General features: G+C 42.9%; 1 protein-coding gene and 1 long non-coding RNA gene across 9 annotated transcripts in view; one reads left to right on the top strand and one right to left on the bottom strand.

Annotated features, from left to right (window-relative positions):
- Positions 1–25,747, bottom strand: part of MID1 (midline 1) — a 636,259-nt gene that overhangs the window by 37,407 nt on the left and 573,105 nt on the right. For all 6 annotated transcript variants that reach the window (XM_067724015.1, XM_067724016.1, XM_067724019.1 and 3 more), the window contains 3 exons: positions 21,704–21,811; positions 12,873–13,021; positions 5,362–5,489 (listed from right to left, as the gene is read on the bottom strand). In XM_067724015.1, the coding sequence (XP_067580116.1) occupies positions 5,362–5,489; positions 12,873–13,021; positions 21,704–21,811 (385 nt within the window). The remainder of the gene's footprint in view (positions 1–5,361; positions 5,490–12,872; positions 13,022–21,703; positions 21,812–25,747) is intronic.
- The window catches only part of LOC137217345 (uncharacterized), a 240,702-nt gene that overhangs the window by 165,562 nt on the left and 49,393 nt on the right, over positions 1–25,747 (top strand). For 2 of the 3 annotated variants that reach the window (XR_010940072.1, XR_010940071.1), the window contains one exon: positions 4,113–4,318. The exons of the other annotated variant lie outside the window; for it this stretch is intronic. This is a non-coding gene — a long non-coding RNA (uncharacterized lncRNA). Of the gene's footprint in view, positions 1–4,112; positions 4,319–25,747 lie in introns of those variants that run through there. 3 annotated transcript variants of the gene reach the window in all.

Below are 25,747 nucleotides of genomic sequence, written 5' to 3'. Positions count from 1 at the left end.
ATACTTCAACAAAGTAAATTAAAAAAAAGAGATAACTTGAAAAAGAAAGTTGTGCATCAAGATAGAAGGGCTCTACAGAGCCTTAAAGCATTCTTTCTGGAATATGACTTCATACATCTGTCTCCTGAAATATCCACATGCAAGATTTAGTGTCAACAAAAACAGAAATATAGATCAATGGAACAGGATAGAAAGCCCAGAGAGAAACCCACGCACCTACGGTCACCTTATCTTTGATAAAGGAGGCAGGAATATACAATGGAGAAAAGACAGCCTCTTCAATAAGTGGTGCTGGGAAAACTGGACAGCTACATGGAAAAGAATGAAATTAGAACACTCCCTGACACCATACACAAAAATAAACTCAAAATGGATTAAAGACCTAAATGTAAGGCCAGGCACTATAAAACTTAGAGGAAAACATAGGCAGAACACTCTATGACATAAATCACAGCAAGATCCTTTTTGACCCACCTCCTCGAGAAATGGAAATAAAAACAAAAATAAACAAATGGGACCTAATGAAACTTCAAAGCTTTTGCACAGCAAAGGAAACCATAAACAAGACCAAAAGACAACCCTCAGAATGGGAGAAAATATTTGCACATGAAGCCAAGAATTAATCTCCAAAATATACAAGCAGCTCATGCAGCTCAATATCAAAAGAACCACCCAATCCAAAAATACGCAGAAGCCCTAAACGGACATTTCTCCAAAGAAGATATACAGCTTGCCAACAAACACATGAAAGGATGCTCAGCATTGCCACTCATTAGAGAAGTGCAAATCAAAACTACAATGAGGTGGGCTTCCCTGGTGGCGCAGTGGTTGAGAGTCCCCCTGCCGATGCAGGGGACATGGGTTCATGCCCTGGTCCGGGAAGATCCCACATGCCACGGAGCCGGTGGGCCCGTGAGCCATGGCCGCTGAGCCTGCGCGTCTGGAGCCTGTGCTCCGCAACGGGAGAGGCCACAGCAGTGAGAGGCCCGCGTACCGCCAAAAAACAAAAACAAAAACAAACAAACAAAAAACTACAATGAGGTATCACCTCACACCAGTCAGAATGGCCATCATCAAAAAATCTACAAACAATAAATGCTGGAGAGGGTGTGGAGAAAAGGGAACCCTCTTGCATTGTTGGTGGGAATGTAAATTGATACAGCCACTGTGGAGAACAGTATGGAGGTTCCTTAAAGAACTAAAAAGAGAACTACCATACGACCCAGCAATCCCAGTACTGGGCACATACCCTGAGAAAACCATAATTCAAAAAGAGTCATGCACCACAATGTTCACTGCAGCTCTATTTACAATAGCCAGGACATGGAAGCAACCTAAGTGTCCATCGACAGATGAATGGATAAAGAAGATGTGGCACATATATACAATGGAATATTACTCAGCCATAAAAAGAAACGAAATTGAAGTTATTTGTAGTGAGGTGGATGGACCTAGAGTCTGTCATAGAGTGAAGTAAGTCAGAAGGAGAAAAACAAATACCGTGTGCTAACACATATATATGGAATCTAAGGGGAAAAAAAAAGGTTCTGAAAAACCTAGGGGCAGGACAGGAATAAAGATGCAGACATAGAGAATGGGCTTGAGGACATGGGGAGGGGGAAGGGTAAGCTGGGACAAAGTGATAGAGTGGCATGGACATATATACACTACCAGATGTAAAACAGATAGCTAGTGGGAAGCAGCCGCATAGCACAGGGAGATCAGCTCGGTGCTTTGTGACCACCTAGAGGGGTGGGATAGAGAGGGTGGGAGACGCAAGAGGGAGGGGATGTGGAGACATATGTACACGTATAGCTGATTCACTTTGTTATATAGCAGAAGCTAACACAACATTGTAAAGCAATTATACTCCAATAAAGATGTTTAAAAAAAAAAGAACAGATAGAAAGCTTGGAAATAGACCCATGATACGTAGAACTTGACGTACAAAAAAGGCAGCACCACAAAGGTGGCAAAGCCATCTTCATGAGGAAAGAATAGATTGCTTAGAAATTATGTTGATAAAACTGGTTTAAAATATGACGAAAAATTCAGTTAAATCCCTACCTTACACTAAATACAAAGGTGAACTTCAGAGAGCTTAAAGATATAAATGGAAAAGTAAAACAGTGAGGCTACTGGAAGAAGCAGAATATCTTTGTGACTCAGGATGGGGAAAGGTTTCTTTAACAAGATCCGAAAACAAAAACCTTAAATCACTAAGATGTATACTTTAAATATCTTACAATTTTATTTGTCGATTATACCTTAATAAAGCTGAAATTTTTTAAAAATTGAAAAAAATGGTAGAATTTATTAGTGAAAAACAAAGATTTAGTGCCATGTGCTGTGACTCGGATGAATAAGTGCTACCGATCGAGAGACGCCTTCCACGGAGGAGGCCCAGCTGCATCATAAACATGCTTATTACTGTCCGTGTGGTCCCTGTTAGTGTGGGATCACCCTGCATGGGTCAGTGGAGAAATATTTACTCTCCCATCATCTAAACAGTTCATTGAATTATTTCTCCATCAACCAACGTAGAAAGATTTGGTTCTCTCTGCATCGCAATACATGATTAAATAAAAAGAACACTGTGTTTGAAATAGGCAGGTAACTGGGAGACACGTGGCAGGGGCTGTAATCAGGGAGGGAATGTCACCCCTCCGGGTTATTCACTTGACATACCATTTAGAGGCATCTCAGAGGCGAAAAAAAGAATCTTGTTTTCACAGCCAGGCAGACTAACCCTGTTTTGATTATAAAGCCAATGGGTTTGTCCTGAAAAGTCAATATCCAGCTTACAGTAAACGAGAACAGCAGCACACTGCCAGTTTCAATATTCATGCAGTTGGTATACCAGAGCTGTTATTTTCTTGCCTCTGTCATAAACAGGACACAAGAAATGGTGGGTTAATACTCCACAAACACTCCAGTTCCTGCTTACGAACGTCTGATAAACTATTTGGACTTGGCAGTATCAGCCGAGCATTGTATGTTATGGCCAGGATCGATGTTATGTCTAGAAATGGTCCAAATTTGTATCGGAGGGTGACAGCTAAGAAGGCGTAATAGCAGGTACCCCATATGGTCTTTAGTTTGGCATAAACAGCCATCGGGATGATATATGGCGTACACTCTACAAGTCAGTGCAAACCACTTTCACAGTTTCCCCTGCAGTCAGTACTCTGGCATTCACATAGAGATTAGAATGGGCATACGTTATTGAAATGCTCTTAAACAACTTTGGGGAAACGGGAAGGACATTCTCGACAATAAGACACTGATTCTGTGCAGAATGGCCACGTGCCCAGCCCAACATGTTTTGGCCTTCTCTGCCCTTGGGCGCGACCTTATGACATGGATCTAGCCTACAAGACACGAGTGGAAGTTTGCCACAAGACACGATGGATCTTCAGAGCAAGCTTTTGGTTTTCCTCATAAACAGACTTGGCTGACAGAGCTTTTGGTCATCATTTCCCATCTGTCCCTCTCTTTTTGTCTGTAACTTGGGCATAACGCTTGGAGGTGGAGTAGTTCTGCAGTCACGTGGCAAGACAATGACGGTGGCAGAGCACAAAAAGAGGAAGAGCCTGGGGTCCGACGTCATCACTGAACCGCTGCCCAGCCCTGGACGGCAACAGAAGCCTCTGTTCTCCTGTTTCTGTGATAGGAACACTGTCTGATGGGTTTAGTCACTGCTAACTGGATTTTCTGTTGCTGTGACCACACTCATTCCCAAATGATATAAGAAAACAGGAGATTTTTAATAGGATGCCATCATAGAAAGCATCTCCGCCCGAGAAAGGCTCACCTGCCTGGTCCAACACAGTAGCCACGAGCTCCGTGTGGCCCCTTACATTTCACCTTAATTAAAGTGAAACAAAAGTAAAAACTCACTAACCACATTTCAGGTTTTCAACACAGCCCCACGTGGCTAGCAGGTATCCTACTGGACAGTGCAGAGTGTTTCTATCATCCTAGAAAGTTCTGTGGCATGGTGTTAGTTGAGGTAAATCTCAGAGTGAAAAGCTACATTCGTAAATAGTTGAAATCGAGTTTGGTTTCTTACTGGACGTGCTTTTTGAGTCAACTTATTTCTTCCTTCATAGGCATCGTATGGTGTGAAAGAATCACCTAAGATAAGAAGATGTTTCTGGGGTGACTCGCCTCCCTTTGCAAATGCACCAAGGCTAAAACCGGCACCTCGGGTGCAGGCAAAGAAAAACACTGATCTGGGTACAGTGCTCCTTGAACATAGAAATCCTTTGCTTTCTAGCCACAGACTGTAAAAATAAACATCACCCAATGCTCCGTCTCTCCTGCTTCCCCTTTCCCAACTGCTCTCCCACGAACACACATACACAATGAGGGTGGAGACACTGGTGCCGCGCTAAGTTAGGGATGTGGTCTCTTGAAAGTGGCACATTCTAAATTCAGTGCACAGCTGGCTTCACTGTAGACGCGGAGCTTCACTGAATTCCCCGCGGCCCCCGCGGCTCTGGATAACACAAATAAAGTCATCTAAACAGTCCACATTCTATGAGCGAATGTGGTCAGTTCTTGCCTTAGCGGTCGACGGCTAAGAAAAATTTGGAAGCATGGTTAGGAAAAGGAGTAGCCAGAGGTTTCTTTTATTATGGCTGCTTTCGTTTTTTAAGCTTGACCTCACCCCCCCACCCCCACCCCCCAAAAAAATGCCTATCAAAAAGCACAGAAGTGAAACGTGGCACCAGGAACACAAGTGTGATTTTTGGGACATCTGCCATGGTGACCTTTGCCAAGACGAAATTGCGTCTTTTACTAGAAAGTAAGGAGGTCTTTGGAGTCTGTACAGACCTGAGCTAAATCCTAATTCTGCCTCTCCCTAGCTATCTGACCTCTAGCAAGATGGATGACCTCTGTCGTTTGCAAAATGAGGATTATAATACTTCACCTCAATTCGATGTTGGGAAGATTAAACAAACACAAAGAGCCAGGGCAGAGTAGATACCCCATTAGAGTCAGCTGCGAAGTTTTTCTCTGCCAAGGCACTGTGAGAGTCATCTGCCTTGCTGACATGAAATGGAAAACAGCCACGCTGCCCCATGTACCTCTCTGATGGCCAACAGAGGTATCATGTGTGGTACCCACACGCCGAGAGTGCGGGAAATGGTGGTCAACATGCTTTCAGTGACCGAGATTCTCTTTTTGCCTCTGTGCCCAGTTTAGTCTTGGACTGTATTATTTTGCTTGGAAAACAAACAAAGAAACAAACCAACCAAAGGAATACCAAAAATGTTTTACGGGGATATTAGACTTCATTCCTAATGAAGTATCACTGAACGTACCCAGTATTAAAGAAAACACAAAAGACAATACCTGTAAGGTAATCCAGACATTCTAGCAATTTCTTCTCTCGGGAAAAATCTAAGGCAAAGGTGTCAAAGGTGTCGTTGAGGTTGATTTCAGGAATTAGCACCTGGGATGATGCCGTTGCCATGGAGACTCTGTAATTGAAACAAAACAACTTTTTAGAAATGTCAAGCTGGCTTTTACCATCACTGCATAGGAGTGAAAAAATAAAAGGAAAAGAAATATCATTAAGAAATCGTGGTTTTATAAAATTATTTTTGGCTGTGTTGGGTCTTCACTACTGCGCGCGGGCTTTCTCTAGTTGCGGCGAGCGGGGGCTACTCTTCGTTGCGGTGCGTGGGCTTCTCATTGCGGTGGCTTCTCTTGCTGCGGAGCACAGGCTCCGGACGCGCAGGCTCAGCGGCCATGGCTCATGGGCCCAGCCGCTCCGCGGCATGTGGGATCCTCCCGAGCCGGGGCACAAACCCGTGTCCCCTGCACCGGCAGGCGGACTCCCAACCACTGCGCCACCAGGGAAGCCCACCATTGCTGTTTTTACACGTGAGCCTCAAGAAACATCTCGGAATGGCGTAACAGGCAACACAATGCAAATGAGTATAAGCTACGAGAGGAGGCAGAGGAACTGGGAAAACAGAAGAATGGCTTCCTCCCTTCCTTTTCACTATCGGGACAAAATTCCCCATGGAGGCGAAAGAATATTCATATTTCACTTTGCTGTGTATTTAACCCTCTGGCCCCCGCACATCTAACCCCAGCGAGAAGCACACAGCTCCAGGCATTTCTTCACACATCTGCCTGGGAAACTGTTTGTTCTTTTCAGACTCAACCCTGCTCCACTGCAAAGAAGAGTCTTCCAAATTTCAAGCTGCATAAAAGGCAAAGTGAAGATTAAAAAAGAATGTTTCCAGATATTGGATTAGTTTAATCAATGACTAGCCTCTCCCTAAAATAAACATTAAAAAAGGAGTTTTTGTCAGGCTCGTTTTCATTCTCCTTGTCTTCATGTTCTTGCACCATATTCCCAGCAGATGCCATGGAAAATATACATGAGCTTCCTAACAAATTCCCCTGATGGGTCCACCATTTCCCCTCTTCATTAAGGTTGCTAGGTAGACTTCTCGTTTGTAATCTATAAAGCAAGCTATTGGTAGGTATCGGTCTCCTGCAGTGGACTCTCATGTTGATTGGGAAAGTTATTATTAATAGCAGAACATTTTGACTAATTAACAATGCAAGTGATTCTTCTAAGAACACGAAAATTATGGGATGATGTAAACCACTTCTGAGCACATCAAACTATGCTAGACTCATAATCTTGATTTTGGTATTTCAGGAAGTTCAATAAACACCACCGAGGACCTACTATGTGCAGGATACTGTGTAGGGTACTGGGAATTTTTGAGCAAAGAAACAACCTTTAAATGATTTAGCCATAAGCTAGTTACTTATTTTCTAATGAAGGGCATTGATGCTCATTTATACAAGACCACAGAGCTAGCTGGTAGCAGCCAGGAAGAGAATTCTAGGTCTGTACTCTTCCATTTAATTTAGAAAAACTTCAACCTGGTTACACTAAAAGACAGATCTCCTCTTGCATCTCCTAATGGCTCTTAAAGTTTTGGATTTTATAAAGAAATATATCTTGGCTATAAAAATTACATCTGTGGGCACATCTATACAATGGAGTATTTTTCAGCCATAAAAAGGAATGAAAGACTGATATATGCTATGACATGGATGAACCCTGAAAGTATTATGATAAGTGAAAGAAGCCAGACACAAAAGGCCACATATTGTATGACGCACTTGGATGAAATGTCCAGAACAGGCAAAAACCCATAGCGACAGAAGGTAGATCGGTGGTTGCCAGGGGCTGGGGGCAGGGGACAATGGGGAGTGATTACATAATGGGTGTGGGGTTTTCTTTTGGGGTGATGAAAATAATTCGGAACTCGATAGAGGCAGGAATTGTACAACACTGTGACTGTACTAAATGCCAATGAATTGGTCACTTTCAAATGGTTAATTTTATGTTATGCAAATTTCACTTCAATAAAAACGTTACACCTGTGCCTGACATCTTGCTGGTGGGAACTCTGTAGAGTGGGAACAGAGAGGCTGAAATTTCCTAAGCCTGGGAGGCAAAGACTGACAGCAAGACTCTGGAGCTTTTAACACCTACACATTGTTTCTGATAGAAGGAAAGATATTTATCTTCGGCTACAATTTCAAATTCTTAATTGGACTGACAGGCGAGCGGAGATCTGCCAAATTCAACATTTTAGGCTATGTTTTTCTTCCCCAAATCCTTGTTGCCCATCTCTTGGCCTTTCGGATAAATTGCCAAAATCCACCAGGGCCATCAGCACATGCCACTTTCTCAATTCTGTGCTTTTAGAGTCATGTCTGTGTGTGTGTGTGTGTGTGTGTGTGTGTGTACGGGAATATGTGTACACATGCTTGTGGCTGTGTGTCAAGCTCTTAACATACTGGAGCAAATAACGGCATCGTGTCCTACCCTGACACTTAATAGGGTGGGCTGCACGCTACTTCCCCTTTCTATTTTGACTTTGATGCCCCTAATCTCCATGACACTCAGTTGCTAGCAGCCACGTGGGGCCGGTTTTCTGGAAGGAGGACATGTCTAGAGCTAGAGTGCTTCCAAGATTTCTGCCGAACAGTCAACACCAGGGGAAGATGCTCTACCCTTCCCACTTAATATTCCCCCATGCCCGACCGCCCGACAATGGCGCCTCAGTGGGTCTCTCTCGGGCAGGTGGGCTACGACGCACATCACCATGGTAAAACCCGGTGAGTTCACACAGTAACAAAGCGTGGTTTACTTTAGTCAGCTCAGGAATTCCCAAACGCGTCTGACCCTGGAACCTTGTTGTTTTAACACCAATTAACACCCTGTAGAACACATTTCAAAAATCACTCATCACATGCACTCTAATTCTTCTAAGTGACATCCTTCCGGCTGATAACTGGAGTTCTCGGCTTTGTATTCTGGGGAACTCTGCGGGATCCTTGAATTGCCTATGGCAGTGAGGGACAGAGGCGTCATCCGGTGGAGTCTGAGTCCCTCCTAGGAACTCTGAAAAACGGGTACTGTTCAGAGGGAGTTTTCGTCTTATCATCCTCTTGATACAGATAATTTGCTGCTAAAAATGATTTTAATTTTAGATGTCTCCTAAGGAGTAGACCAACTTTCTTATACTTGGATTGAGTGAAGAGTTTTGCTTATTTAACATCATTTTAGAAAAGTGCACATAGAATCACACTAAGAAGTATATATTAGGTAGGCTTGAGAATATAGTATGTTATACAATGCATTTGCATCCATTTAGTGAGCGGGAAGGAAGGAAATTAGCATTTAGTGTAAGTTCACCTTGAGACAGGAGCTCAGCTAATATCTTTACTCCATTATTTCATTTTATCCCTACAGCGACCATAGTAGGTAGGAATAATCGGCCCTGTTTTATAGATTTGTTCACACATTCATTCAGATAAGGCAGTTTGCTACGTGCTGGGGCCATAATGGTGGAAACAAGATGGCTAGGGGTCCTGCCCGCTGGGAGCACATGAGCAAAAGGAGAGTCACAAGGATTACGGAGCAGCCCCAGTGCTACCCGTAATTACTCCCGAGCAAATTAGCACAGAGCCAAGCGCTCGATTCCAAAGCATATGCGTCTCCTACAATGTAAAACTTGAGGCTCTCGCTCCGCTAGGGGTTTTCTGATGTTTCTGAATTGAAAAACTTGTTGTGGTCTGACTCAGCTTGCAGGCGAACATATCCACTTTAAGTGGTTTAACGATGCAGAAAAATCACATCCAACTCTCACTTTAGGAAGGCCTGCAGGATTAAAAGTTTGTTCTGGGCATTCCACCCTCGAATAGAAGAATAAAGATGGTTTAGAAATACACAGGCACCAAAGCCCAAGGCAGACACAGTAGTCAACACGACTGTGAAGTCACGTTCTAGAGAAGAATGTTAAGTAATATGAAAACATAAATCCAACAAACATTATGGACTATCTACAACACTTAAGGCCTGTTTATAGGAGTCGCCAGCAATGTTATCGCAACTACTGATAGAGGTAGCTAGTATGAGTCCAGTTTTCTAAGTCAAAAATAGCTCTTGGGGACTTCCCTGCTGGTCCAGTGGTTAAGAATCCGTCTTGCGATGCAGGGGACGCCGGTTCAATCTCTGGTAGGGGAACTAAGATCCCACATGCCGCGGGGCAACTAAGCCTGCACGCCACAACTACAGAGCCCGCACTCTGGAGCCCATGCGCCACAACTAGAGAGAAGCCTAGGCGCTGCAATGAAGAGCCCACGCATCACAACGAAAGATCCTGCGTGGGACTTCCCTGGTGGCGTGGTGGTTAAGAATCCGCCTCCAATGCAGGGGACACGGGTTCAAGCCCTGGTCAGGGAAGATCGCACATGCCGCAGAGCAACTAAGCCCGTGCACCACAACTATTGAGCCTGCTTGCCACAACTACTGAAGCCCGCGTGCCTAGAGCCCATGCTCCACAACAAGAGAAGCTACCGCAATGAGAAGCCCGCGCACCGCAACGAAGAGTAGCCCCCGCTCGCAGCAACAAAAGACCCAATGCAGCCAAAGATAAATAATATATAAATAAATTTATTTTTTTAAAAAAAAGGGCTTCCCTGGTGGCGCAGTGGTTGAGAGTCTGCCTGCCGATGCAGGGGACAGGGGTTTGTGCCCCGGTCCGGGAAGATCCCACATGCCGCGGAGCGGCTGGGCCCGTAAGCCATGGCCGCTGAGCCTGCGCTCCGTAACGGGAGAGGCCACAACGGTGAGAGGCCCACGTACCGCAAAAAAAAAAAAAAAAAAAAAAGATCCCGCGTGCTGCAACTAAGACCTGACGCAGCCAAAAAAAAATTTTTAAAGAACTGTTTTGTTTTGTTTTTTTTAAAATAGCTCTTGAAGAAACCCAAAGAACAACAGTCAAAAAGTGACAGTTCTAGGATTTGAACCCAGGAGTCCAAATTCCAAGTCCAAGCCCAGTGCCTTTTTACTATATTCTAATTGCTGGAAAGGGAACAGGGCTCAGGAATTGACCAAGAGGATTGACAAATAGAGACAGAAAGAGAGAGGATGCAGAAACAGAGGGACAAGGGCTCCTAGCAAAATTTTACAGGCACTACGTATTCACATCTGATGGAAGTGTAGACTTCTCATAAGCGGTGGGCCAACTTTCTTATGCCTGGATTTAGTGAAGAGTGTTGCTAATTTAACATCATTTTAGAAAAGTGTACATACAATCACACGAAGAACTATATATTAGTGAGGTTTGAGAATACAATATATGATACAACTCATTTGTAGAAAGAGCAATCGGTCACGTTTCTGTTCTTGATGAGATGGGCTTGTGAGAGGTGGCACTGAATGGATCCAGGTATGACCTGCTGGGCCTGAGCGAGATCACATGTGGGCATCCATGCGCTTGTGCTAGACTTCAAATGCAGGTCTTAACTTCCAGTTAAGTTCTCTCTTAACTGTTACGGGGCCACATGCTCCCCCCCGCTAGGTGAGAATTTATTCGTGTTAGACTGGATCGGATTTTTAGGGGTTGCTGAGACGTGCAGCCCACACTAGCCATTTCATCTGGACATCTCACAATTTACAGCGGGAGAAAAGTACTATTGGATCCCGGTTGGAAACCATGACGTAAGTGTAAACGCTGTCTGGTAGAGTGTCCTGGGTACACTGGAGTATTAGTGCCGTGTGCAGTTTTTAACGTTAGCATGAATATTTCAGGCAACTGGAGGCAGTTGAGAGCAGCGAAGACAATTAAGTACTTGCTAGGAGTCATGAGGAAAGAAGCTGGCCGCTCTTGGAGAAGGGAGGAGACCATTTTAAGGATATAAGAGGGATGGTAACCAGCTGTTATCCACGTGCTTTGGAAGAGATAAGTATCTAACCAGTCTCAGAGAAAATTTTCTCAAATAGAAAAAGTAACACAAAGAAGCCGGTTGGACTCTCGACCAGAGTTGTAAAGATACTCTACCCTCCTCCCATTGAAGGAACAGTGAAAACGGAAAAACCACCACCTGCCTCTATGTGGTATTTTGAGAATGAGCACAGTGGGCAACACAAGCAAGCCCTGCATAATCATTAGTTTTCTTTCGCCTTCCTCGAAGAAATTCAAGTCAGAAGATGGTATTTTTTGCCCTAGGCCAAAGGTTGGCCAAGTACCGCCTGAGGGCCAAATCTGGCCTGCCGCCTGTTTTTGTCAATGGTCTTATTGGAACACACCCTCGCCTGCCCATTCATTTCCATCTACGCTAGGCTGTTGGAGACCTACCCGGAGTTGAGTAGTTGTGATGGGGACCTGATAACCTGCAAAGCTGAAAATATTTACTCTCTGGTCCTTTACAGGCAAAGTTTGCAGACTCCTGGGCTTCCCTGGTGGCGCAGTGGTTGAGAGTCCGCCTGCCGATGCAGGGGACATGGGGTCGTGCCCCGGTCCGGGAAGATCCCACATGCCGCGGAGCGGCTGGGCCCGTGAGCCATGGCCGCAGAGCCTGTGCGTCCGGAGCCTGTGCTCCGCAACGGGAGAGGCCACAACAGTGAGAGGCCCACGAAGCTTGCAGACTCCTGCTCTAGGATAACAGACCAGCATGAAGGAGCTGTCTGGGGGTCTTCTAGGGATAGTCTTCTATTACGGCTTTGGAAGAGGATCAGTTGACTCTGAAACTTTGAACGAATGAAGAGTCAAGGCCACTGGCATTGGTTGGAGATGTCATTTAGGTGGCATTAGGTGCTTTTCCTGGGCTCCACAAGAATTGCTATAGGTGTTTGCATCAGCGAAGGTGAATAATTTTATGCCCGTCAAGTACGAGCACTGAAGGCACAGTGACCCCTGTCAGTTTCACCGCTGACCTGCCCATTCAAATCATGTCATTTTTTTGTCCCCCTACCACAGAATAAATATTTTAAAAGAAGGAGGTATGAAGTTGACAGTTTCGTCCTTTCTTTGTCTCCCACATGAGTCGGCCTTGACCTTTCAGGAGAGGCAAAGCTTCTCAACCAAATAAAAACAGGCCTAACAGAGAATAACACCTGGGCAATTTTGAAAAACCAGATAAGCCCTGAAATGGAAGAAAAGATTCCCTTTTATGTTTTGGTCTTCATTTTGATGCTTTGTTATCAAGTACACGATAAGATCAGGTCTGAGAGTCACAGTAAATGCTGTTTTGTGCCATTATAAGCTTTCTTCCCCCACCAAAAGCAGGCTGATTTCATTCTTTCTAACTGGCGGACTCTTGTTTCAAAGGCCTTGAACTCTAGGCTGATACTGAAAAGGCTTTGACATGTCAAAGGGAAGCATCTTTAGCTGGAACAAAGCACCTCAAAGCCTCTATTCTCTGTGGTACTCGGCCTTGAAAATGCAAACAAAGGCAAGGCAGGGCAAGGCCAACCAATCACACCCCAGACACAGGAGCCCAGGCGCCGAGAATTTCCCAGCAGCCCCCGCACTCACCTCTCAGTGATATTCTTCGCGGTCTGTAGGAAACGCGCGTGATCATTCTCCTTCAGAGAGTGTTCTGCTTGGGAGATGAGTGATGCCGACCGCTCGATGCACTGCTTGCAGTTTGCAATCTGCTGAGCCAGTTTGCGAAGCCTCATCACCTTGAACAAAAGAGGCACGAAGATGGTTACACGGGTGGGCCCGCTTAGTGAAAACGTGTCGGGCTGGACCCTCCCGGTGTGTGCGTTTTATTGTATGCGAGTCATCCTTCAGTAAATGTTCAAAAAGGAGGCAGAGAAAGACGGAAACCCCAGCTATGGCACTCTTGTCTTAGCTATTCTTTATCTCCTTGGAGAAGTGTTGCTAATTTGTTTTAAGAGGAAACCCTGAATTGCGAATTGCTTCCCTGTTGATGGGGGAAAAAGGTGTTGCCCAGTGTGAGTTACAGAGGGTCACCGGACCCCTTCCCTCACACAATTACCGTAAGATCGTAGGGAACCCTGAAACTTTCTCTAGTTCAATTTTTCAGCTGGGCCATTGAGAAAATAAAACACCTCTGTAGGTGCAAATGTGTGCCTTCAGTCAAAACCATTTTCTAAAAAGTTCTTTGCTATCCATGTAATAAAATCGCGATGCAAAAACATTAGGTATCACTATTTCCCACACTATCTCAAACTCATGTGTTAAATTAACAGAAAGGGAGCATTTTTTTCCATTGATTAATATTTTTCCTGTTGAACAGATGAGAGAAAGCCAAAAAAAGCACAGCTGGGCCATTTCCCCTCACCGGGAACGTCATTTCCAGGCACTCTGTGCTTACTTGATAACTAAAACTATTTTGATAAGCATTTCCCAGTCGGGATAAAAACGCATGTTTGGTTCCAACCTCCATTCCAACTCCTGATTCCGTCTTGCTTGCAAACGACCCTCAAACGTAATTGACCATAACCTCTGGGGCAGGCCAAGATAAGTCCACGGTAACCCACTTGACCATTTGCTCTGGTGTTTGAAATGTGCTCAGAGATGAAGCCCTCTGGCCAGAAGCCAAGTTCAAATGAGACGGCTAATTGGAATTGCCGTGCGCCTGGTGCCCTGGTGCACACAGCCTGGGACAGGTCTTGGCCGGCTTTATGATCATTCCGGAACGGAAAACAGCCCTGGGTGAAAGGCTAGGGAGGCTCAGGCTCCCTCCAGAATTCCTGCTAACTCCAAGAAATTCCTCCTTTCTCCAAGTCATCATTATCGTCCCCGCGCAAGTCTAACAGAAGAAAAGGAAGGAAGGAGGTGTCAGGACTTGAGGCCTCTGAGGACTGTCCAATTTCAGCTCTGTCCTCCTACAGCAAACAAAGGAAATGAATGCTGAATCGTGAGGCATCGGCCACAAGACTGCAGGCAAGAGTGAGAAAGATTCTTGAAAGTAAAGGCTTTAGAGAAATGAACTGTCAAAACTCTGGGGCAAAGAGTATGTTATCTTAAGCCCGGTAAGAGATTTACCTCATTGTATATAATTATAGTGACCATCACCGCAGATTAACTGTGTTCATTAGTTGAATAAAATAACACTTATTTTACACCAAATAGAATTCAGCTGCTAACATCATTATACCCAGAGGTAAAGCTAAGAAAGGCACAGAGTCCAACTCAAGATATTAGAACGTATCCTTAAGAAACTGTCAGAGGAAGAAATATTTAATCACGTAACATAAAGAATGCTTTCAATTACACGGCAGAATTGAAGATATTTAATACAATTCTAACAACAGCAACAAAATAAGGACCAAATATTCCTTCTGAATAACTTCATGTCCTTTCGGTATACCTAATAATAGTGACCCCACAGATGACACAATGGAAAAATGCTTGAACTCCATTTTCTTCTTTTTTAAAAAATTTCTATCATGATACTGGAAATTCAAAGCGACATAAGAGGAAAAGGAAGAAGAAGAAGAAAAAAGAGCCCTAAATCATGCATAAGTTGAAGCAAGCCCAAATGAGAGCCTCCTTTGAAAATACAGGAATTTTTTACAGAAAACTGTTGGCGTAATTATAATTTTAGTTCAGTGTACAAATTCCATCTGATATACCAGATTGGAGCTTTTCAAACCTGGTGTGCGCAAGAATCAGCTGGGGACCTTTGTTAAAGAAAAACCGTAGATGTTTGGGCCAGCACTCGCATATCCTAGGTGAGGAGTTGTAATTGGCAGGGTGGCAGGAATCTGCATTTTAACAAGCAATGAACGTTTTTTGATCTGCAGGTGATGAATCGTCAGTATGGAAAGGATTAGCATTTAAAAGACTAAATGAAAGAGGAGAGGACAAAAGAAGGTAGCAGAAAGCATTCCTGGTAGAAAGGGCAAGATAAGTTTTGTAAAACTTATTTCTCTGTGTGTGTGTGTTGTTTATGTGTGTGTGTGTGTTAGTGCCGGGTTTGATGTTATATGTATTTTTTTTTTACCGTGGGTTTCAGTAAAAAGAAAAAGGAAAAGAAAAACTTTTCTAAGTTAGTTCACAAACTATGGTCTGTGGACCACATCCAGCACACAGCCCGTTTGTGCAAATAGTTTTAAGGGCACACTGCCACGTGCATCTGTTTATGAATTCACCTGTGGCTGCCTTCACACTACACCACTGGGCAGCGGTGAGCGGTTCCGATAGAGACCGAAGGCAAAACCTACGACATTCATTATCTGGCCCTTTACAGAAAAAAGTTTGCTGACTTAAATGATTCTGATCAGACGGTCCTGGATTTGAACACACTCTGTGAAACACTGTCCTATGTGGTACCACACTTCAGAATCAGACACTGAGTATTTAGCAATATACGAATTTCTTCATTAGAAAACACTTCTTTAATATATTACTTAAAACTTTTTCCACGTTGGCACTCTTCTCTTTTTCCTTTGGGAAGTGCGACTGCACGTTGTAACTTGTGGAATTCACTCCACACTCATCATGGAAATACTCTGCCTCCTTTTGGGGACGTAGGCCTATTTAAATCAATTTATTTGCTGTTTATTTTGCCTTACAAATGCTTTTTAAAAGTGGCCCTTTATTTTTCTTTAAATGTATTTGCAATGCTTTTATATATACGTAGGGTCCCCATCCCAAAATTGTTAGGTCCAAACCATCGATCCTCAGTTAAACAAGGATCTCGCTCAACAAGGACTGCCTTCAGTGCTTCTATCAGGCTGTACAAAAGCCCTGACACGTAGTCCAGGGGAATTAGCTTGCACTTTGGAGATTCAGAGTACATAAAAGCAGTGACGAGAAGGGACCCTTTTTCTCTTCAGCTGCAGCCTTCTACCGTAGGTATGTGTCTGAACATAAACACATCATTGGCTTAACCTGGAGTTTGCTGTCAGCTTTTCCTGTGTTGGCGCAAAATTTATCCCCTACTACTGAAGAAATAAGCCAGTTCTTTCCCGGGGAGTCTCAGAGCTTGAGACTTTCCAATCAGTCTCACCATAAAGGCTGCTGAGCTATTTATTTTAAAGAAGGTGCAATGGTCTGAGAGCAGGAGTTACCAGCATGTGCTAATGTGTAACATCGCCTGATTGGCAATCTCCCCAGTTGGAGGATTTGCGGTGGGTTTGTTTCCTCCAGATCGAATGGCATTGTGATCGGCGCCAGAGACAGATGAGGGCAAAGTCGCTAGCCCTTCTCTGGATTGAGTGTCTTCAGACTTCCCAACCACCAGCCTGGGCACCCTCACTGGGCACCAAGTCCATACTTGCCCTCCCTGCCCAGCCTCTCTGATTTCCAGGGCGTTGGCACCCATGCTCTTCTTTTCTTTAAAACGTATCTCTGACACCCAATGCCCTGGCCAGGGACTTACTCACTGTGAATTCCCGGGTCTGGGATGAACCAGTCCTCGGTCGTGTACCAAATTAGTAACTCGATGGAAAGCTGAACGGGGCCTTCCTCTCTTCATCTTTCCCAAGTAACACTGCCTTCTGAGACTATATCCCTGAGCACACGTGCACTTTCAAAAAGTGACACATCTCAAACATACGGACCGTTTTTAAAGTCATATGATCAACTTTCCCATACACAGTACCGGCTTTAGCAAATCTCAGTGTTTTCATCATATTAGCGTCTGATTTTTCAAAAGGAAGTAAACTATTATCGATGGCATTGAAGCCTTTGTGCGTCCCTCCCTAATTTCATTCATGTCCCTCTCCAGAGGAGAGCACCCTCTTGATGACTCCCAGGCATGTTGATGTATATATGCCTAAACATTATATGGGATTTTTTTTGTAGTTCATCAAATTTTATATAATATTCCTCATCCCCTAAGAATCATCATAAAACTTGCTCCCATTTTTGTGATCTGTCCATATGAATACGTATCACCCTAGTTCGTTACTTTTAATTTCTGAAGACTGTTCCATTGTACAAATGTACAATTTACTTGTCTTATAAACAGCTTTACCGAGATATAATTAATATATAAGAAACTGCACATATTTCAAGTACAAATCTGATTCGTTTTCAAATACGTGTAAACCCATGAAACAGTCCTCACGTTCAAGATAATGAACATATATATCACCCCCCCATTCTCCTCCTGTCCCTGTGGAATTCATCCCGCCCACCCCTCTGTCACTCATCGCTAAGCATTCACTGATTTGTTTTCTGTCACTGCAGATTATTAGAAAGTGTTATTTCTAGAATTTTGTATGAATATACTCATGCAGTATACACTAGTTTCTGTCTGGCTTCTCTCGCTCACCATAATTCTATTGAGATTCATGTTGTCGCGTGTGTCAAGAGTTCACTCCTTGCTGGACAGCACTGCATTGTGTGCAAATGCCACAAACCGTTCATCTATTCATCTGTTGATAGACTTCGGGTCATTTCCAGTCAGGAAATTACCCTTAATATTACCCTTCATATTAACGTGAAAATTCACATACAAGTTTTATATAGACATCCGCTTTCATTTTTCTTGGTAAACACCTAGAATGGCTGGATCGAATGGTAAGTGTATGTTTAACTACTTAAGAACGGGCCAAACAGTTTTCTAAAATATACCGTCTCCATTCTTAGAAACAGTGTGTGAGCTATAGTTCCTTCACATGCCCACCAACACTTGGCATGGTCCATCTTTTTAAGTTAACTATCCTAGTAGATAAGTAGTGGTATCTCATTGAGGTTTTAATTTGCATTTCCTTAATTATTAAATGACTTTGACCATCTTTTCATGTGCTTACTTGCCATCCTTATACCTTCTTTGGTAAAGTATCTATATTCAAATCTTTTATCCATTTTGGTGAAGGGGTCATCTATTTCATTATTAATGAGTTTTGAGAATTTGTAATATATTCTGGATACAATTACTTTATTAAATAAATAATTTATAAGTATTTTCTCCTAGTATGTGGCTTGTCTTTACATTCTCTTAAGAGTGCCTTTTGGGGCTTCCCTGGTGGCGCAGTGGCTGAGAGTCCGCCTGCCGATGCAGGGGACCTGGGTTCGTGCCCCGGTCTGGGAGGATCCCACATGCCGCGGAGCGGCTGGGCCCGTGAGCCATGGCCGCTGAGCCTGCGCGTCCGGAGCCTGTGCTCCACAACGGGAGAGGCCACAGCAGTGAGAGGCCCGCGTACCGCAAAAAAAAAAAAACAAAAACGAGTGCCTTTTGAGGAGAAGTTTTTACTTTTGGTGAAATACAGTATATAATTATCTCTATCGTTTGTAAGTATTTCTTTTATGTTTCTGCCAGTGTATATAATCTTTGGTCAACCAAAGTTCACCAAGATTTCCTCCCATGTTTTCTTTCTTCTAGAATTTTCAGAGTTTTTACCTTTTACATTTAGGTATATGAGCCACTGACATTTAATTTTTGTATGTGGTGTGAAGTATGGATCAAGTTTCCTATTCTTATGTGTAGACAGCCTCCCCTATGTGGAGGCTAAAACTCAGCTTCCAAAATTCCCTTCCCGCTCAGTTTTCTTTGCCATTTCAGTGCACACGTTTTTCCCTCCGAAACTTCTAATTTGTTATTTTTATATCGTTTTTTTTCTTATTTCACATCCTTCTTTTGTGGTTTCACAATTTTTTGCTCTTTTAAGATAGAAGTTATTCCTTCCTGTATCTCTTTGAACATCTTCTTAACATTTTCACATAAAATTAATTTCAACTGAGGTGAGAAGATGTCTTTGATTTTGTTGGCTGTATTTTTAGAACTTCAAGAGCTCTTTCTTTGCTTTGGAATTGTGGTTTGACTTTCTGTTTTCAAGGGCTGAAGTCATTCATAATGTTTTTCTCCCTCACCCACCTTGCTTAGCCTCTCCTGTCGGTTTACAGTCTCCTTCACCCCATCCTTGGGGGTCCTCATTCCAGAATCTTGTATTATCTCTGCATTTCTGAAGCTCCCGTTTTGTGTAGGTATCAGAAACAGTGCAGAGCCAGGCTCCAACCCGGCTGACTTACTCTAGACTCCCAGGCCTGAAGTTTGCTAACAGCTATGACCCTAGGTGAAAACTGGCAATAATCTGTCTTCGGTCCCTTTGAATGAACTGCGAAGCCTTACACAGCCCATGGCATCAACCAATGAGCCCGATTTCACTTTCCCATACCATCTGGAGCACTTCTAGCCCTTTTACCCCAACGTTTCCAAAACTATTTAGCCACAGGAGTCGAAGGTGTAGCCGCTTTAGTCTCTTCCAGACCAAGTCCCAGGAGCCTGCGTCTTAAAAAGCCACCATCACGGCTTTGTAGTTTTCTTCTATTTCTGGCCCATGGAGATGTTTATCTGGCTTTGGGCCCAGCTCTGTGTCTCTTTGCTTTTCTGTTTTACTATGTTCCCTATCACGGGCATGTGTCCAGGGTGGAGTGGGTGTACCAGAGCCTGAAGCCCATGCATCACCATGGCTGGAACTGGGGACACACACACCCCTTCGCTACTTTGCTCTAGCTCACGAGAGGAACCCTCATGCTGGGAAGCTATGTAAGGGAAAGGAAGACCTGCTGGCCAGGAAGTTGTGGCGGAGAGTCACTGCAGGCTGAGTAAGGGCCCCCAAAGATGCCCACATCCTAATCCCAGGAGTTTTAAAAATATGTTACCTTACACGACCAAAGGGACTTCGCAGATGTGATGAAGTGCAGGATCTGGAGATGGGGGATATCCTAGATTATCTGGTTGACCCCAGTGTAATTCTAAGGGTACTTATGAGAGAGAACAAGGAGAGTCTGTGCCAGAGAAAGAGATGTGAGGATGGGTGCAATGCTCAGAGTGATATGAAGAAACCACAAGCCAAGGAATGTGGGTGGCTTCTAAAAGCCAGAAGAGAAGTGGATTCTGCCCTAGAGCCTCCAGAAAGAAACAGCACTGCTGAAATCTTCACTTTAGCCCAGTTGTGACTGATTTTAGACCTCTGACCTCCAAAAGGTCAGGCATCAATAAATCTGTGTTGTTTTAAGCCACCGAGTTTGTGGTAATCTGTTCCAGCAGCAATAAGGAAGTAATATGCATATTGAGAGCTGATCCCTGCACACGACCACGTAAAGGCAACAAATTACCTTCCGCATGTACGTTAATAATTAATTACAGCTGTTTTCAGGCTCTCACGTGCCTGAGAACCCGGAAGACGTCAGGTATTAAGAGAAATACACATGGTGCATGATGACAGAAGAGGAAGTAGATTCTGTACAGATTCCAGGCTGACACTCAGGATAATTTGTATGTGGGGGAAAGTAGCTGTTCAATGCATCTGAGTCCGTCCCTGGCCAGGGAAGAATTGTGTATTAATTTGATAATCTACCGGAACAGCTTCCAGAACTATTTGATTTGACTTCAGCTTTTCTGATCACCACCACAGTGTACATGTATAAATATTTTTCAATGTATACAGACAAAGCAGTCTAAAACATTCAACAATATTAGAAGCACCTTTAAAAGTTTGAAGAAAACAGAGAAGAGCACATACATTAGCTGTTGTAATCTGTGTACTAAATACTTGCCAAGTGGATTTAATTATATGTGTCATTATAGTTATGAGCAGTAATAATAGAGATTCATGAACTGACTGGATCTGGAATGAATGTTTCTAGTTTTAGATATTTACAAAATTGTCTCGTGAGGGTGGCAGAGAAATGGGGAAAATAAAGTAGATCATAAGTATTTCAATACAAACATGACTAATCTAAAAATAGAATAAAGTGATGGATTCTTAAGTTATCAACATTTCTGAATGAATTTTGAATAAAGAAGAAGATGGCCATAAAGAATATAACCTAAATTTGTGAATTGCTTTTTGAATATAGTTTACTATAAAACCATAGGAATTTTAAACATACAAACATTAGCAAAGAAGTACTATTAATATTGTATATCCACAAAGGGGTATAAGATATAGTGAAACTACAGGAGTTGTGCCACGATGAAACTGACACCTGTCTAAGTTCCCTCAAAAGCATGAGAAAGCACTTCATAATTTCTGTATATAAAGTCTGATTCATTTAAACATTTATTTAATACTGTTTTGATTGCTAGGATATAGCAATAAATATGAAATGCACTTTTCCTCTATGGAACCCACCTTCTCATAGAGAAGAGAGATGGAAAACAGTGGCTACAATAGTCCGGAGCTCCATGCTGTGCCCTGGAGCTGGGTAATGGAGCAGCCTTTGTATTACAGGTATGCATAGGAGACCGTAACAAAAAGAAAGGGTGGAGGAAAAAATGGCCAACCAAGAGGCTTTGAACTAGTCTTCAAGACTTAGGATGAGATTATAGACAATATAGAAGAAGGGTCATTCAATATTTCCTAAGCTATTGAAGTGCATGGGAGTATATTTTCTCTAGATAGAAAATACAAAATCTTCGGCCCTAGAAATCGTACCTTCCCTTCTTTGATCTTGGTTCCAATAATCTGTCGTCTTTGCTGAATGATCTCAATAAGAAGATCACACTCCTCCATCAATTTGGCTTCTTGACGTGATGCATTGACCTGTGGGATAGATAAAATGGTGAGCATTAATTTGGCATTTGTTTTAGTTAAATGCTCTTTTTTTAATGTAGACTAGTATATTTCTGGTAATTGCTGAAAACATATTTTATTTTATTTATTTATTTATTTATTTTTTTGCGGTACGCGGGCCTCTCACTGCTGTGGCCCCTCCCGGACGCGCAGGCTCAGTGGCCATGGCTCACGGGCCCAGCCGCTCCGCAGCACGTGGGATCTTCCCGGACCGGGGCACGAACCCATGTCCCCTGCATCGGCAGGTGGACTCTCAACCACTGCACCACCAGGGAAGCCCGAAAACATATTTTATTAAAGAATTTACTGAGGTATAGTTGCTATACAATATTATATAAGTTTCAGGTGTACAACATAGTGACTCACATTTTTTAAAGGTTATATTCCATTTATAGTTATTATTAAATATTGGTTATATTCCCTGTGTTGTACAATATATCCTTGTAGCTTATCTATTTTATACATAGTAGTTTGTACCTCTTATTCCCCTACCCCATCTTGCCCCTCCTCTCTTCCCTCTCCCCACTGGTAACCACTAGTTTGTTCTCTCTATCTGTCATGAAAAGATATTTTTTTATTTGCCTACTGTTTTCTTTTTTTTAACATCTTTATTGGAGTATAATTGCTTTACAATGTTCTGTTAGTTTCTGCTGTACAACAAAGTGAATCAGCTATACGTGTACCTATATCCCCATATCCCCTCCCTCTTGAGCCTCCCTCCCACCCTCCCTATCCCACCCCTCTAGGTGGGCACAAAGCACGGAGCTGATCTCCCTGTGCTATGCGGCTGCTTCCCACTAGCTATCTCTTTCACCTTTTGTAGTGTATACATGTCCATGCCACTCTCTCACTTTGTCCCAGCTTACCCTTCCCCCACCCCCGTCCTCAATTCCATTCTCTACGTCTGCATCTTTATCCCTTTCCTGCCCCTAGGTTCTTCAGAACCTTTTTTTTTTTTTAGATTCCATATATACGTGTTAGCATACCGTATTTGTTTTTCTCTCTCTGACTTACTTCACTCTGTATGACAGACTCTAGGTCCATCCACCTCACTACAAATAGCTCAGTTTCGTTTCTTTTTATGGCTGAGTAATACTCCATTGTGTATATGTGCCACATCTTGTTTATCCATTCATCTGTTGATGGACACTTAGGTTGCTTCCATGTCCTGGCTATTGTAAATAGCGCTGCAGTGAACACTGTGGTACATGTTTCTTTTTGAGTTATGGTTTTCTCAGGGTATGTGCCCAGTAGTGGGATTGCTGGGTCGTATGGTAGTTCTATTTTTAGTTTTTTAAGGCACCTCCATACTGTTCTCCATAGTGGCTGTATCAATTTTCATTCCTACCAACAGTGCAAGAGTGTTCCCTATGAAAAGATACTTTAAATGTTAACTCTTCTTCCAATTATGCAGGGATGGCAAATATAGGACTTACATGTCCACTCCCTATCTTCTTGCACCCCCGGAAAACATTTATTATCCAATGACAGCAGTCTTTTTTGCTAAGCCATACTGAACCTCAGGGTCTTGCTTTTTTAAAAAAAAGTATTTATTTATTTGGCCACGCTGGGTCTTAGCTGCAGCATGCGGGATTTTGTTACCGTGTGCGGGACCTTTAGTTGCAGCAAGCAGGATCTAGCTCCCTGACCAGGGGTCGAACCCAGGCCCCCTGCACTGGGAGCACGGAGTCTTAGCCACTGGACCACGTGGGAAGTCCCTCAGGATCTTTCTTAACACACCATGTACGTAGCTATTACCAACTGATTGAAAATTGACACTTGAAATATAGTTGCAGTTCCTGCTTTTATATTTTGAAGGAAAGTGCAATTTTAGCCTGTTAAACATAAAAAGTTAGAAAAAACGAATATTATTCTTTTATGGAGGATAGATTAGCATCAATATCTTTTGGACAAATTTTCCAAAAGCAAGATAGCAAGGTTACATTACATTTATTGAACTTTTCTTTTATATACAGACATGAACTTTGTATTTTATCACTATAAAAACATCAAAAAGGAGAAGGGTGGTTGAATGTCTTATTAATCTTACGGCATACTTTTAAATCGTACTTCTGGTATACCTCAGGAAGGCCGGGGTTCTGCAATGAAAGCCTGCCCTCCTCCTGGCAAGGTAGATCACTGTAGAATGGCTTGTATTTGAAGTTTTTAAGGCTCATTGTATGCAAGGGAGGGTTAAAATTAGCTCATTCTTGGCAACTGGGCTTGGGAAATACTCTGCACGTGCTATTTCCTCCATCTCATGACAATTCTGAAATGCTTATTCACAGACAGAGACCCAGAAATCACAGCTGTGGGAAATGGAGATAGCATGCATGAGTTTTATGATCTTAACACAGCGCAGGAGAAGCCTGCAATGTTACAAAGAACGACAATAGCACTGATTACTCCAGTATAACTCAGGGAGGAGACGTGGCCCAGTCATTAAGCCCTTTTGATTAGGGATACTTTCTTTAACTGGAGTAATTTCAATCGCTATGAATGACACAAACCGGAAGTGGGGTCAGGAGTTCAGAATAAAAATTCACTGATGGCTGTTCAGAGAAATCATGTCCTGTTTCCAGAGACCAGGATTCCTTGAGTTGTATTCCTGATCACTGTAAGACAGGGCAGAGAGGCAACTCAAGATACTGCCTTATTGAGGAGATGGTGGTCACTGGCCATTTGCAGCGAACTATGAGATCATGTCCTGTGTCAGATTAGCATACAGACATACTTGCTAAATGTTTCATAAACAAAAGAAAGAATTAAGAATGCATTGATGGACAAGCACAGAACGTGGAACTCAGGCTAATATTTCAAGGGAGTTAATCACTGGGCTCAATTTCTCTTACCATTACTTTTCTGTCATCATTTCTAGTTCCCCTTGAGGCTTCTCAAATAAGTTGAGCTATCTATGGAAATATTTACTTGAAACCCCACTACTCTCGAGAAATTTCTTGTCATTTCTTTTGACTTCAAACTGCATTTAATAACTGACTACAACCGAGCTGTGAAAAGGATGGGATCGTATTGAAACCATGGGCCCATTATAATGGAGAAAGTGAAATTTCTGGAAGATAGCACCTTACACTTGAAAAGTATCTCCTAGAATGAGCCCTCAGAGCTAAGCTGTACTTGAACATACAATCAGGGTAAATCCAACTGGATGCAACCTCCACGAAGGGAGGGATCTTTGGCTGTTGTATGAAATGAGGCATCTCTCCCACGCACCTGGCACCATATGTGGCACAGAATAGGCATTCAAAAACTTTGTTGAATGAACAGATGGTGAAGATGATCTTCCCACAAGAGACAAGGTAACATGTAGTGAAGCAAGCAGCTATCATGATACATTACAAGCACTCAACACGCAGGTATTGGATTTGTTGGTTTTCTAGGACTGTATAGACACAAAAACATGTCTTAAGTTATTTTTTTAGGGGGAAGGGTGTTGATTTTCTTTTTTTTACAGCCTTATTGAAATATACTTCACATATCATAAAATTCACCCATTTAAAGTGTACGGTTTGTGGGTTTGAGTGTATTCAGAGTTCTATAATCATCATCACAATCTAATTTTAGAAAACCTTCGATATCCCCTAAAGAATTCCCAATACCCATTTGCAGGAACTCCACATTCTTGCTACCCACCCCATTTCAAGGCTTAGGTAACCACTAATCTGTGTTCTGTCTCTTCATGGATTTGCCTGTCCTGGACATTTCATAAAAATGGAATCAAACAACATGCGATCCTTTTTGTCTGGCTTATTTCACTTAGCATAACGTTTTCAAGATTCCTCCAAGTCACAGCATGTGTCAGTACTTCATCCCTTTTTATGCCGAATATTATTCCATTTAAGCAATATACCACATTTTGTTTATCCATTCTCTAGTAGATGGACATGT

The sequence above is a fragment of the Pseudorca crassidens genome, chromosome X (assembly GCF_039906515.1).
Source record: "Pseudorca crassidens isolate mPseCra1 chromosome X, mPseCra1.hap1, whole genome shotgun sequence".
NCBI classification, from domain to species: Eukaryota; Metazoa; Chordata; class Mammalia; order Artiodactyla; family Delphinidae; genus Pseudorca; species Pseudorca crassidens.
This window is presented reverse-complemented; position numbering and strand designations above follow the sequence as displayed.